Source organism: Lepidochelys kempii, chromosome 3 (genome assembly GCF_965140285.1).
Source record: "Lepidochelys kempii isolate rLepKem1 chromosome 3, rLepKem1.hap1, whole genome shotgun sequence".
NCBI lineage: Eukaryota > Metazoa > Chordata > Testudines > Cheloniidae > Lepidochelys > Lepidochelys kempii.
In genome coordinates, this window is record NC_136382.1 from 43,356,314 (window position 1) to 43,371,259 (window position 14,946).

General features: G+C 39.5%; 1 protein-coding gene across 2 annotated transcripts in view; it reads right to left on the reverse strand.

The window, feature by feature from the left end:
* CSMD1 (CUB and Sushi multiple domains 1) overlaps nt 1-14,946 on the reverse strand; it is a 2,003,711-nt gene that overhangs the window by 276,842 nt on the left and 1,711,923 nt on the right. For both annotated transcript variants that reach the window (XM_073336216.2, XM_073336215.2), the window contains exon 37: nt 8,067-8,171. In XM_073336216.2, the coding sequence (XP_073192317.1) occupies nt 8,067-8,171 (105 nt within the window). The remainder of the gene's footprint in view (nt 1-8,066; nt 8,172-14,946) is intronic.

Below are 14,946 nucleotides of genomic sequence, written 5' to 3' on the forward strand. Positions count from 1 at the left end.
CCTCTGATTTCTGTAAATTTGTGTAGGAGTTAATGCTGGCTGAAGCAGTATTAGCTCAAACTTGGTCCTTCCATAAGTACAGCTCCAGAGATGTGGAGGTATTGTGATGTGATGTGGAGAGAAGCGTCTCTGTAGGCTACTCTAGGAATCTGTGCATTTGGGAAGCTGCAAGTCTTCTTTAGGAGTACTCAAAGCCCTTCCCCTGGAGACAAAGTTGTGCCAAACTGCAAGGTCAGCCTTGTTGAGTTCCAGGGTCTCTTCTCGCCTTCCTGAGCATGTCTCCATGAGAGGGCGTGATTTGGTTACTCATAGGGCCACGGATACACACTCCTGGTGGTGTTCCATTTCTAGTATCCAGCATTCCCTGATGCCCTTCCCATTGACGTTTTAAAATATGAAGTTTATTTGTTTGCTTTGTTGGCCCTTTCTTTAAATGTTTCATGCCTAGGAGAAAGGCCTGGCACTAATATTTATTTGAAAACAGGTAAGTACACAAAAAAAAAAGAAAAGAAAAGAAATATATTAAAGAAAGTAATAAAAATAAACAATATGAAAATGTAGTTTCAAATGTTTTGAACTTAGAGAATGGAATGGAATAAAGTTTTATAATTACAGAGATTGATTTTTTTTCCTCTTCCCCAAAATTTTAAACTTATGGCCAAACTAAGGGATCCATTCCCCTCTTGATGCATATACGTAATTCCCAATAACATTAATGGGAGTTATGTATGTGCATCAGGGGAATAGATGCTTAAGGCTCCATACCATAAGGGATTTACTCAGTCATGAGGTTGAATGTCATGGTTTATTGTCTGAAAAATAAAATTAAAACAATACCCTGCAGATGTCTTTAAAATTTGGTGATGAATCAGGGTAAGTGCGCTGATTTTATTCATACTCAAAAGCAGGACAAAGACAGGACAAAGCAGCAGGTTATAAAAGGATTCTCAGGGCCACACAGGGGAAAGGGATAGACAGCAGAGGCCACAGAAGGTGAGCTGACAAAAGAAGGCTCCACGTTTCAGAGCACAAGCCATCCACTGGAACAGAAGAACTTTGCATGGTCCAAAAAACTCTGACCCCAGTCCAAAGAATTCTCTGGAGTGCTGAGGAAACTGAGTCAGGGAAATGCATTTAGGTTTTTTTTTAATAGATTTGTATATTTCTTGTGCTATTACAGAGCAATGTTGCGTTCAAGTCCTGTTGAAAGTCTGTGTTTGTTATATGCTACACCTACCATGTAGCCCCTTTAAGAGGCAAACCAGAAGGCTCACCCCTTTAGCTGGAGTTGTGCGATATGGGGGTATCTTTGAAGATACCGCTGGTCCTGGGGTTATCATCAGTGGAACTGGGAGTAGAGGGCCCATGTCCCTTAGAGCCTTGTTATTAGTGGGTCATTAGGGAACACAGAATGTGGGAAGCAACTTACCCACATGAACAGAGCAGAGCACAGGGTTTAATAAAATTCTACTTGTTCAAACTAACATGCATTCAGCTTCACTCTTTGCTAAGGAAACACTAGGGGCCTAAGGCAGGTGGGCTGTGTTTCCATAAAGGGATAACAGATTGAGAGTCAATGCCCAGGAAATGTGCCAAACAGGCCAAGGGAGGAAACAGGCTGTAGCCTACTGAGACCCAGGAAAGCTTAAAGCATAAATGGGGGTTCAGTGTCTGGATCCCGTAACAGCAATCTGGAGATCTTCCAGCAGTGGGAGCCTGACCAGATCGGTGAAACTGCACAGCTCAAAACCCATGGCTTCTTGTTCCTATCAGAGGAAAACTGGAAAGAAATAACAGAGGAAATGACAATTCAGGAAGAATGGGGCTGAAGATCCCTGTTCAAAACACTGGACTCCTTTATTTCAAAGTAGGTACCACCAAGCTGGAGATGTCAGGAGGGGGAAGGATGTTTGTGAAGGGAAGGTGGGGAGAAGAATCGTACAAACCTCAGGTAGCTGAATGGCCAAAAGCCTGAGCAGTCAGCAGCAAGCACTAGCCCATATGTGCACCCCCTTACTGTTTATAGTACCAGTAAAGTGTGCTTGGCTCTGCTTCCTTCTTGGGTGGCTCCTTCAAATAAGGGCAGAAATGTTCCCCTTATTAAGATGGGAAGATAACCTATGTGTAAGTTTTACTTATTTTGTGCTTTCTGTATGGCTGTATAATACATGTTATAATAAAGAATGCTTAAGGTTAGAAAAAAGAACTGTTCTATGTAAAAATGGCAATTTCTTATTGTGCAGACCTGCTTGCTTTCTGTATTCACAGTCACACCTTCTTTCTATACTCCTGCTGGTTCTGCAGAGACAATACAGTCTTAGGAGAAAGAAAATTATTCTTTATGACTGTATGTCAACAGAATAGTTAAATAAGCTCCAGTTGCAAAATCTCTACCTTGAGTTGTACAGAGGTGTACATCTGAAAAAATACCAAAAGTTAAATCCTGACCCCACTACAGTCAATGGGAGTTATGCCATTGTGATTTCAATGGAGCCAGGATTTCAGCCTCTCATTACTGCTATAATACACGTCAGATGCATCAGTTATTGGTGACTATCTATGAGCCAAACTGAGCACAGCTTGACTTTCAGATCACAGAGTTTTGTAGCACTGGCAAATAGGGGGACAAACAAAAACGTAAAATTCCCCACCACCACCAAAACATTTTTGACTTGTAACTGAGCACAACTGAGCTGGAGTCACTGGCAGACTATAAAACTGAACCTCACAATGCCGTTTTCACAGTCTTTTTTGAAAGTAAATTTGCATTTTATAAGCTTTTAGGCTACATTATACTTAAAAGTGTACAGCCTGTGTGTATTGTATCTTGGAGGCACAGAACCCCAAAACGTGACATTCATTAAGGTGTTGATCTTTGTGTCTCCTAAGCAAAGAAGTGAAGGAGACCTGCATAGCTTATATCACTTAGTAATACCCTAGACTCATTCACTCTGATTCTTCTCTCATTTACACTGGGGTATCTCCACTGAATTCAATGGAATGACTTGTTATTTACAGTGGCGGATAGAATTAGTTCTATTTGAGAGATGGTCTCTCTGTAAACACAACCTCCCATGACAGCTATCCCAATAGTACAAGGAAACTGTCAATTGCAGAGGAGGCTATACAAAAACTAAGACAAAGACAGAAGCAAATAAATCACTACTAACACTGCCGCATTCAGGGGTAAATGAAAAAAAGAATCAACCTCCTTGCCCAAGCTTTCCCTCAATATTACCCTCACTCACACTTCATATTAAAACAAAAACAAAATAATCCTCATGCTGTTTCTTGCCAGTGCATTCTTAACACTATGTGGTTAAAAAACTGTGGGTGATACATTTCTCACTGATTTTTGAGGATGAATTAACTTATTCCTAGGTAACTGAAGGGGAGCTGATGTCCTTGCTAATAGTTGGTGCCCCCAGTGACAAGAGTCCACTGTGGACTGCCATATTTGCATTTACCTATGGAGAAATCGGAAGGCATTGGGCCTGAGCCTTGATGTTCATAGTATGGGAGCAATTTCTCACATGGAAATGGGGTACCCGAAGTCTGGACTCTTAGACATTGCATAAGGAATAGGTTAAGGGGGTATCTGAGCAGAGTGGGCCTAATCCTATTATTATGCTTATGTAGGTTGTCAAGGTTCCTTCCCCACTCTGAAGTCTACGGTACAGATGTGGGGACCTGCATGAAAGACCCCCAACGCTTATTCTTACCAGCTTAGGTTAAAAACTTCCCCAAGGTACAAACTTTGCCTTGTCCTTGAACCGTATGCTGCCACCACCAAGCGTTTTAAACAAAGAACAGGGAAAGAGCCCACTTGGAGATGTCTTCCCCCAAAATATCCCCCCAAGCCCTACGCCCCCTTTCCTGGGGAAGGCTTGATAAGAATCCTCACCAATTTGTTCAGGTGATCACAGACCCAAACCCGTGGATCTTAAGAACAATGAAAAATCAATCAGGTTCTTAAAAGAAGAGTTTTAATTAAAGAAAAGGTAAAAGAATCACCTACGTAAAATCAGGATGGTAAATACCTTACAGGGTAATCAGACTCAAAACAGAGAATCCCTCTAGGCAAAACCTTAAGTTACAAAAAGTCACAAAAACAGGAATATACATTCCATCCAGCACAGCTTATTTTACCAGCCATTAAACAAAAGGAAATCTAACGCATTTCCACCTAGATTACTTACTTACTTAACAAGAGTTGTAAGGCTGCATTCCTGATCTGTTCCCAGCAAAAGCATCACACAGACAGACAGACCCTTTGTTCCCCCCTGTCCAGATTTGAAAGTATCTTGTCCCCTCATTGGTCATTTTGGGTCAGGAGCCAGAGAGGTTACCGTACCTTCCCTTTATATTTATGAGGTTGCCTCCCCTTAGGTATTTGGTTGTGCTCCTTGTTGCCAATGTAGGAACCAGCCTGGCTCAATATCAGCAGAGTATTTGTTCAGGTAGCTACCTAAGTTCTTTGGTTAAAAGTTAATAAAGTTGTAGTCTTTGCTTTACCATATTTGCATGTCTGAATCTCTCACTTCCCATGTTTGGGTTAATTTAACACTAACTACATAATAATATACAACAGTGTTGAGAAGAGGCTCTTATTCTGCCAGACCTCTGCTTTCTGAGAACATTTTGAACCTCTGGTTTACAGCTTCTGTAGTATATATCATTGAAGCAGCAGATAACTCTTCATAGATCTAGAATTTAAATGCACTGGGAAGACTTTTTGGACTTAGTGGAAATTTAGATATTATTTGATGCACGGATTATTGACACAATACACTGTAATGGCTACTTCTCAGCTGTTGCATTCTATCATGCACCATATACAAGCTAGCCCCAAACCAACATAATTAAAACCATCATAAAGTTTTTATTGAGGGGAAAAATAACATTAACAGATGTCTTTAAAAGTGTAGGCAGTGTTTGTTTATAAGTGTCCATAGGAGTGTCTGAAAATGCTAACTTATTTTTGCACTTTTATATTTTAAATGTTGCAGAATTGATTTTTTTTCTACATTTTAAGTAACCCAGGAAACAATAAATAATATTAATAATAAATCTCCCCAAATGCTTTACAGCTGACCTCTAAGATCAGAAAAGGCTTCAAAGGTACAGATATATGGAAATAACTAAAATAATATTCTCTTTAGCAGGAACCACATTGCTAGCATAATATATGCAAACAAGATCCAATCAAAGTAAAAAATAGATACTAAGAACATAACACAACATTCACAATAGCTGATAGACCTCTCAGAGGTCAATCAAAGTTACATAACATACTTACTCAAGCAATATCACTAAAACATAACATTTATAATACCTAAAAGTTTGCTGGGCACCTCACAGAACAAAGACACAGTCACTGTCTGAAAAAGCTTGTAATCTAAGTTTAAGATAATTGATGGTGACAAACAGTAGGGAAACCATTATAGAAAAACCCTAAAGATTTTTGGCCTTGATCCCGCAAAGCAATTAAGCACATGAATAATTCCATTAATGTCACAGGAATTACTCAAGTGCTTAAAGCTATGCACATGATATGTGCTTTGTTGAAATGGGGGCATAGTAGTGAACATTATTCTAAATCCAACAGAATTTAACAGAGAATAGCATCCATTCCCAAAACATTTTTGGATCATCCTATAGTGTTGGCCTAGAGGATCAGGAATAGGAGCACATTCCACTCTTGTGAGAAATGTAAAAAGGAAACATCAAGCCTATTGGTTAAGGGAGGGGTGGGGTGTGATTTAATGAGACAAGATTAAATGAGTATAGAAAGACAAATTTATGTAGGATCTTGAGGTGAGTACAAAAAGTTAAAATTTGATGAGATACAGAAAGGAAGCCAATGGAAAGATTTGAAAAGGAATTGTATGTCATAGTCACATCATGCATCTAGGAAGACAAAATAATCACTGTGTACTTTAAGTTAAGAAAGCAAGTCTTATCCAAGACAGAAAGAAATACTAATCCAACCATGCTGCCAAAAGCAAAGCATCATGAAGAGGACCCATCCCAAGATACTATGGTAGCTAATTTATTCCTTCATTAGGGATGGGGGAGAAGAATGCAGGCTAATCAACTGACATAAAGGAGCAAATTCTGTTGTATAACTCTCACCAGAAAAATCAGTAATAGGACAAAGTCCTCTTTTATCCACAATCAGGATGATCTCAAAATGAAACCCTAAGTAAGATAGCACAATGCACTAATATAATCATCATAAAAATAGAACTGTTTCTTGTCCCATCTGGAAACAACAACAAATAGCATAGTTAGAAATGACATATTCAATTCTGACACCATCTTTGGGCTATGTAAAGATTGAAAAAGACTCAGTAGTAGTGATTATTGTTTTTGTATTTCTCCAACAACTAATATAATGCCCTGTAAAAAAGCTTATTATCTTACCATCTATTTCACTGTGTAATGTAAGCCCCTTTTATCATTTCACTTTTTTTGTAATGATACTGAACCAGATGCCAATAACAAGGAATGAAAAATTTCTACATGTGTAAAGAAAATAAAAGTCAAAATATTTTAATAACATCTTCCTTTTGTATCAGTCAACAGTGTTAAAAGTAAGCCAGAAGGCTCAGAATAACCTTAAGCATAACAGATAAGAGCATTCTTCAGCTATAATTCAGCTATGTATATTAGCAATTATATTGACTTCTGGCATAAAATAAAACACATATCTTAACATCTACAGATGTTTTCAAAATATATCAAAGTAGCAGATTTTCAAAACACATCCTACTATAAATGGATGTTTTGATATCATTTTGCACCATTATTAGAGTAGTCATTTTCAAATAAATTGCAACAAACTTGCATACAAATGGTAGTAGTAAGTAGGGGAATTGAACCAGAGTGTGAGGCTGCCCTATGGTTTGTGTCTGGTTCAGAATATTTATCATCAGCTGGAAATCTGGCCTCTAAAATTTTGTGCATAAGTTTATGTTCTAGATAATCATTTATCTCAATTTTAAAGGATATTTATTAAAGCTTATCCATGTATTTGCTTGTTTGCAACTGCTTATTAAAGAAGATGAATATCAACATTAAGGTTTTTAGTGCATAAATGCATGTACTATAAGACTGAATTTCATAGAAAATTCTTATTTTTCTTTTGCAAGACAATGGAGTACCAGCATAACCAAACACTAAAGATGATTTGCAAATTTGATCATTGTTAACCCATTTATCAGACTATTACCTCATCCCCACATTCATTTTTTTAAATAGTCTTCTTTGCAATGCTTACCTCCAGTTAAAAGAAATAATAAACAAACATAATGCATTGACTTTACCACCATTTTATAGAAATTATTTTAAGTTTTAAAGAGGAAAAAGATACAAAATTAATGCATATATGACCTGAACAAAGAGTGTGTGCGGTTGTCCATTGGAATTTTATAAAATATCAAACCTGTTTAAAAAGGTACATAACTAAATAGCCCACAAAGTATATAAGATGGAAACACAGCTATCTCAAGAGTTAGATGTGCTGTGTTTGACAATGTCCATTCTGGCTTCTATTGCCCATATCACCAATGCATCTTAAATGAGAACTATAATAGTGTTTGTAGCCATCAGTGCACAACAATATTTATCATAACTGCAGCTATTTCACTCCAATGAATTAGCAGGATTTTCAGGATGGGGGCCATGAAGAAAAATATGCACATATGAATGGGGGAAAAGCATTTAGGGTTATCCATCTGCTTTTCCATAATCTTGTTAAGTATAAATGTAGTGCTTAAAAAAAATGTAAAATGTGATCTGAGTTTCCAGAACTATTAATCTGAAACACCATATGACTATACTGATAGACAACATGCTGAAAGTTTTCTTGTAGATTTTTTATGTATTTCTACTTTATGAAAAATTGTTTTGTGAAGGCGGAACTTCTACTGGTTTTAAACTTGCTTGTTTTTTAAAGATATAATTCAATAGGTATCAGTTTACATCTGCAGCATCCAAGATCAAATTTGGTAATTAGATTTAAAAAAAAAAAAAAGAATGAGTCAAGCAACAGACAGTCTTACTTTTGTACTCCAGGTGAAAACCAGCTGCTGCCACACTAATATCCGAGTGAAAGTGCAGGTAAAGTTGATTGGAGGTGCTGTTCAACAATGCTGGCACCGTAGTACCTGCAATAAACAAGACAGTTTCACCTGTGGTATGTAGTACGTTGCAATATGGTAACTTTTTAAAAGAAATTCCTACCGTTTTACAGAAACATAAACACTAGCCTATTCTCTCCTCATTATGTGTCATATCATACCCTGGATTTTTAAAAAGCTCCAGGTAAAGTCTGATGACATGATAGGACAGTAGGGAGTTATGCAAGTGCAGCCAGAGCTAAATCCTACTATATTTACTCACATGCATAATCCCATTGACTTCAAACGCATTATCCACATAAGTAAAGTAAAGGATTTAGCTCTGAAATGAAGCTCCAATGTCATCAGTTCTTTCTTGTCTGTACATAAGTTCAGAATGGAAGCTGAGAGTCTGGGGGGAAGGAGACATCCATCCCATCATTCTGAGACACTAATTTTCTCTGTTTCTGTTCTCTTTAACTCCCACTTCACACAGTAATGCTGCTGCACACTTCTATCCCCAAAAGAGATAGAATGTTATCACAATGGCCTGTGAACATCAATGGTGATTGTGCAAAATGATTATTTTCTCTTTTTATGAGATCAGAAAGAGATATTTTTGCTTTACCTTTGAATTTTCATTCTAAGATCCTCCATGTCAGACAGTGTTCATAGTGTGGCGTTCCCTGTCTCCATGGCAACCAGGGGTAGACCTGATCTTTGCTCAGAAAGAACTTTCCAGAATAGGGTGACCAGCTGTCCCGATTTTATAGGGACAGTCCCAATATTTGGGGCTTTTTTTTATAAAGGCTCCTATTACCCCCCAACCTCTGTCCCGATTTTTCACACTTGCTGTCCACTCACCCTATTCCAGAAGGATAGCTTCCAAAGCTGAAAAAAACCCTAACCATATAAATGCTTTAAAGTGCTATGTAACTCAAACCATTTGCAGCAGAGCCTGGACATAAGATTTAGGGATTTTCTGTTGGAACACCCTCTTCCCTTTAAAATTACTTAACAAATTAACAATAGCCAGAAAATGCTCTGGACATAATGCAATCCTCCGAGGAAGGGCCATACTGTCTTTCATAGAGGGTCTAGAATGAAAATTCACAGGTAAAATAGAATTTTCCCTCTCTCGGTCTTCTCCATGTTACACCATTTTCATAGTAGGATGCAGAAAGTAGAAAGTCACCCTGAGAGTGGGCCAGACTATTCAATTTACTCATGAGGGATTGAAAAGGAACTTGCAGGTTACTGGGGCACCTTGTGCCATAACACCTTCTACCAAATGCTGGATCAGCAGGGCTGATGATGTCCATTCTATTCTCTTTGAAGAAGTATAGACAGAAGACTCTATAGTAGTCTTATAGACCTATTCATAATACTTGTGTGATTGCTCCACCCATAAAAACAGCTGGAGTGCATGTTAATGAGAAAAGCTGTATATGAGGCTTTGAATGTGTCTGCTATATATACACTTTTATTCCGCTGTAGGATCTGTTCATATGTAACTCATGCATATCTACTTCCTTAGAATATTTGCATTCAACCAGAAATATAGTACTATCACTTCCTATTATATGTGGGAAATTGTGGTGAGTTTGGGGATGGAGGGCTGGTTAGTTCATAGAACGATCATATTTGATAAAACACGTAACTGAGGTTTCACTGAGATCATGCCAAGCTCCAAACCACTCTTGGACAAGAACATGGTGACAAGGAAAGATACTTTCAATGCAAAGAAGAGAATTACTAACTGAAGCTGAAAGGTGGTTTTATTAGGACTTGTAGTACACAAATAAAGATCATTACAGGAATCTGCATATTGCCAGAAGACTGATAATATTGGTGGTTCTCAGGTATCTGATATGTGATGTTGATGAGTGGTTCTGATGTGTTTGTGTCTTTCCAAAAAGTGTTTGCCTTCAGCCCACGGCCCAAAAAACACTAGAATGGCCTTTGCTTCAACTGTGTCGCTTATCACACCAGCATCTAAATTTTTTCCAGTAATACAAAGACACCATTTGTATCGTGAATTTTCTCTAAGATGCCATTCTTAAATTGTAGTTCCTTCCTCTCAGCTGAGAAGTTAGGCAAGACTGTGTATTGGTTCAGGATAGGTTCCTGTTGCACTGTGTGTGTGTGTGTGTGTGTGTGTGTGTGTGTGTGTGTGTGTGTTGGGAGTTTGACAGGTGGTTCTAGTTATATCTAAATCAAGTCCAAGAACCGAGACCTGAAGGTCATGAGAAGGTGATTATAATCATTGTGTCCTGTTTCTTCACAATCTTCTTTACCACTTTAACTCTCATTGGCTGAGGGGTGAGAGAGACATAAATGAGTACTTTTGGACCCTTTCTAAGATAAAGGAACCACAGCCTTTGCTTTTCATTGTCTCTTCTTTGTGTAGTATCTCTTTTGGTTTTCCAGTTAGACTTAGATGCACAAAGGTTCATCAATAGTCTATTGACCTGTGATGCACCAAAAAGTTAGGTGATATAGACTACACTCCCTCACTTCTATGAGTGTCTTTCTGAACTAGCTGACCCTTATGCTCTTTCTTGGGGAAGAACTCTGAGGAACAGAGCAAAAGCTTCTGCCTAGTACATGAACAAGACACCCCTCCCAGACACCTGCCCCCTTTGTGGTATAAGGGAGACTCTGGCACACGTGTACCTGGAGTGCGCCGGGTTGCAGCCCCTATTCCGGCTCCTCCTAGATATTTTATTATGGTTTTAGTTGCACTTTTCCCCTCATCTGTGCACATATGCACTCCCTATCCATGGCCCCACAAAGTCACAGGACCTCCTTGTCAGCCTCCTCCTAGCCCTGGCCAAAATGGCCATCTACAAAACAAGGGAGAGGAGGTTGGCCGATGGGGTTTCTTGTGACTGTGGGGCCTATTTCTGTTCTTCAGTCTGTTCACACATACAGGCAGCGTTCCTTTGGGTGGCGTCCGCTGGCTCCCTGGACGCCTTTGAGGAGCAGTGAGTGTTGTCCGGGGTTCTCTGCTCGGTGTCCCCATCAGGTTCCCTTCATTTAGCCCTGTGACCTCACTCCCGTTCCCGTTATCTCATTAGTTGTCCCCCACACTTATTTGGAATCCTGGACTTGTGGATCCTCCCATTAGGTTGGGGGGAGGTCCTTTAGTAGTGGGCGGGCAGAAGCCCGCTCACCTCCTGGATACCAACAGGACATGAACAAGACTACTGCTCTAAGCAGTGGTAATGGTAATCTGCCTTTTTAGCAGTTATATACACATAACATTTCTGAAGAATCATCTGCTGGAAACGAAGGAGCAAATTTGATGGTCCACAGCACGAGACAGGTTATACTTGATGTCACATCCCCTTAGTGTGTCACATCCCCTTGACTCCTACAGGAATCAAGATATGTACCCCCTATACGGGATACACTATCTGTATTGATTACAAACTTCTCTGGACTTGACAGGGTAGCAATTAAATAATATAAAGAATGAGTTCACCAAAGAGATGCTAGTACTGGATTTGGACCAAGATCTTTATACACTGATTTGCTCCAATTACTGGCTGAAAACAAAGCAAATTTGATGGCAGGTATTCACATGTGAGAACCAACAGCCAAGAAGCTGAGTCAGATTTTATCTTAGAAATGGGGTGCTAATGTTTGGCAAGTCAGACACTATCTTTCATATTTCCTTTAAAATAAAGATTGTCTTGGGTGATAAACTTAGATGGCAGACTTTTGTTACCGCTGTATGTTGGCCCTTCCACTTATTCACTCAAAGTCATGGTGGTGGGAGAACTGTGTGTGTAAATAAAGCCACGGGTGCTGCATAACAGGAAGCCTCTCTGAGCTTTATTGGGGCAGTCAGCGGGCCCCAGGAAGAGGGGCAGGCAGAGGACCCTGTTACAGGAAGCACTCTTTATTGAAAATACTTCTTCTTGTAGCAGAAGCTAAAGTATCTCATAAGAATGGCCATACTGGGTCAGCTTAATGGTCCATCTAAGCCAGTATACTGCCTCTGACAATAGCCAGTGCCAGATGTTTCAGAGGGAATGAGTAGAACAGGGCAGTTATTGAATGGTTCATTCTCTGTCATCCAGTCCTAGCTTCTGGCAGATGGAGGTTTAGGGACACCTGGGGCAAGAGGTTGTGTCCCTGACCAGCTTGCCTAGTAACCATTAATGGACTCTAAGAACTTATCTAATTCTTTTTTTAACCCACTGATACTTTCGGCTTTCACAACTTTGCATGGCAATCAGTTCCACAGGTTGTGGTGTCTGAAGTATCTCCTTATGTTTGTTTAAGCCTGCTTTCTATAAATTTCATGGGGTGACCCCTAGTTCTTGTGGTATGTGATCAGATAAATAACACTTCCCTATTGTTTTTCTCTGGCCTATTCAGGATTTTATAGACCTCTATCATATCCCTTGTAGGCATCTTGTTCCTAAAGAGATCAGTCCCCATCTTTTTATTTTCTCCTCGTATGTAAGCTCTTTCATTTGTGTTGCCTTTCTCTGCACCTTTTCCAATTCTATTAAATCTTTTTTGAGAAGGAGCAACCAAAACTGCATGCAGTATTCAAGGGGTGGACGAACCATGGATTTATATAGCGGCATTATGGTATTTTCTGTCTTATTGTCTATCCCTTTCCTAATGGCTCCTAACATTCTGTTAGATTTTTTGACTGCCACTGTACATTGAGCAGATGTTTTTAGAGAACTATTCACAATGACTCCAAGATCTCTTTCTTCCGTGATAACAGCTAATTTAAATCCCATTATTTTGAACGTTTAGTTCGGATTATGTTTTCCAATGTGCATTACTTTGCACTTATCAACACTGAATTTCATCTGCCATTTTGTCACCAAGTTTAATGAGATCACCTTATAACTCTTTGCAGTCTGCTTTAGATTGCTGGTTGTTTTGCGTATGTGTGTTCTTGTGTGTGCATGCCCACAATGGGCTCTCAGCTGAGCACAGACCTGAACAATAAGATACTTCATCCAAGACTTTCAGAGTTGAGACCGTGTTTTGGTGGGAATATTCCCTCAGCTAGAATGATTATACCATTTACTAAGGAAGCCTCAGCAGGCTTAATCTTAGGGATATTAATGAAGACCTTTTAGTTTGTAGGTACAAGTAGGTCATTTGAGGGAATCTCTACTCTGCCTTAATCCCTCTATCACAAACCAAGAGATGAAAAATTACACAGCTTTTCTTCAATTTTGCAAGGTTTCTTGTTGTTTCATTATTTATTTTCACAAACAGCTGTAAATAGAGCTGGTTGGGAATTTTTCAACAATGTTTTTTTAATTGAAAAATGCTGATTTGTCAAAAATACAACTTCATGAGAATGGGTCAGTTTTGACAAATCTCTCAATTCAATTTTTGTTTTTGAAAAAAAGTAATTAAATTGTCAAGATGCCCTACATTTTCTAAACTAAACATTCTGATCCTCTGGTTTAAAAATTTTGATAATTAGAGTAAAAATAAATAATTTTAAAATGGTCAAAATCTAAAAAAATCCACTTCAATTGACTTCAACTTTTTTTAAAAAAAGATTTTCATTCATGAAATTTTTCAAGATTTCTACTTTTCGTTCCAATTCAGGATGGGATTTTTTTAAATTTTTTTCCAGGAAGGGAAAACAGTTTATTTCCCTAGCCCTACCTGTGAAGTGAAATCCCCATTTGTGCTTAATTCTGACAAGTTTAGTTGAGAGTCTAAGGGATTTTGCTCCAAGTCCCAGCTTGAGAGATTTCTCCTTCTTTTTAGTGGATCTAGGAGACCCTCTCATGCAAGATTTTGCCTTGTTCTGCTTCTTTAAGAGCTGGTGTGAGCAGTACTTTTGCCACCTGTCCATGGGCCATACCCCTATGAGAATGAAGTAGAGCTGTGTGAAGGGGAGCGCACATATCCAGGGAGATTGAAATGACAGTCTGTAGGCATGTACCCTGCAATTCTCCTGAAGGAAAAAGGGAGTTACTTCATAACTTTCAGTGGGATCCCTGGAGTCTGGATGGGGAGAAGTAGTAGGTTCAGCTCCCAGGATAGAGAATCTGAATCGGTTCACCTCATGCTTCCTGCTGCTGTGTCCAGGCTGAGTGGGGACCAAACATGCTGAATGTAGAGTGAGGGAGAACCACTGGAGACAAATGGTTCATTGGTATTAGAGAGGTTGCAGGAGACAGCATCTTTCATGGCACGTGAGGCCTTCCAGATAAAACAGTTTATGGGAAGGGATGATGTTTTGTAGCCTTCTCATTCATCCCAGCATGGACCTTGCCCACCTGTTGGCTGGGAGCAGGAATTTCTTTCTCTGTGTTGCTATGGGGATTGGGGATCTTGCCTTCCCTCAACATTCAGGAAGCTTGTTTTCCTGCTTGCCCTGCAAGCTGTGTGGATAGAGTCCCATGTGCAGGGGAGAAGCAGGGGCTTTGAAAAATCTTACCTTCAATTCCATGCAACTGCTTGGGGCTTGTCTCAATGAAGGAAGCTCCATGTGGCCTGCTCAACTGCCTCAGCATAGACCTTGCCTACATGCCAGCTGGGATCTAGCTTCTCTGCAGCCTGCTCAGCATGGACTTCACCCACATCCTTGTTGGGACCTCGGTTCCTGAGGTCTCTACTATTTCTCAGTGGGGAGGTGAGAAGAGAAGCTGTCCTTCCAACCACACACATCATTAAAAATATTTTGCAAATCCTGTGAGACCTCTGCTACAAAAAGAAAGTGGGAGTCTGTCACTCATGCTTCTTGGGGGCAGAAAATTCTGGAGAATCCTTCTGAATTCTAAGGGGCAATCCAAAGCCCAGGCTCAGGGCAAAGGTCTGCCCC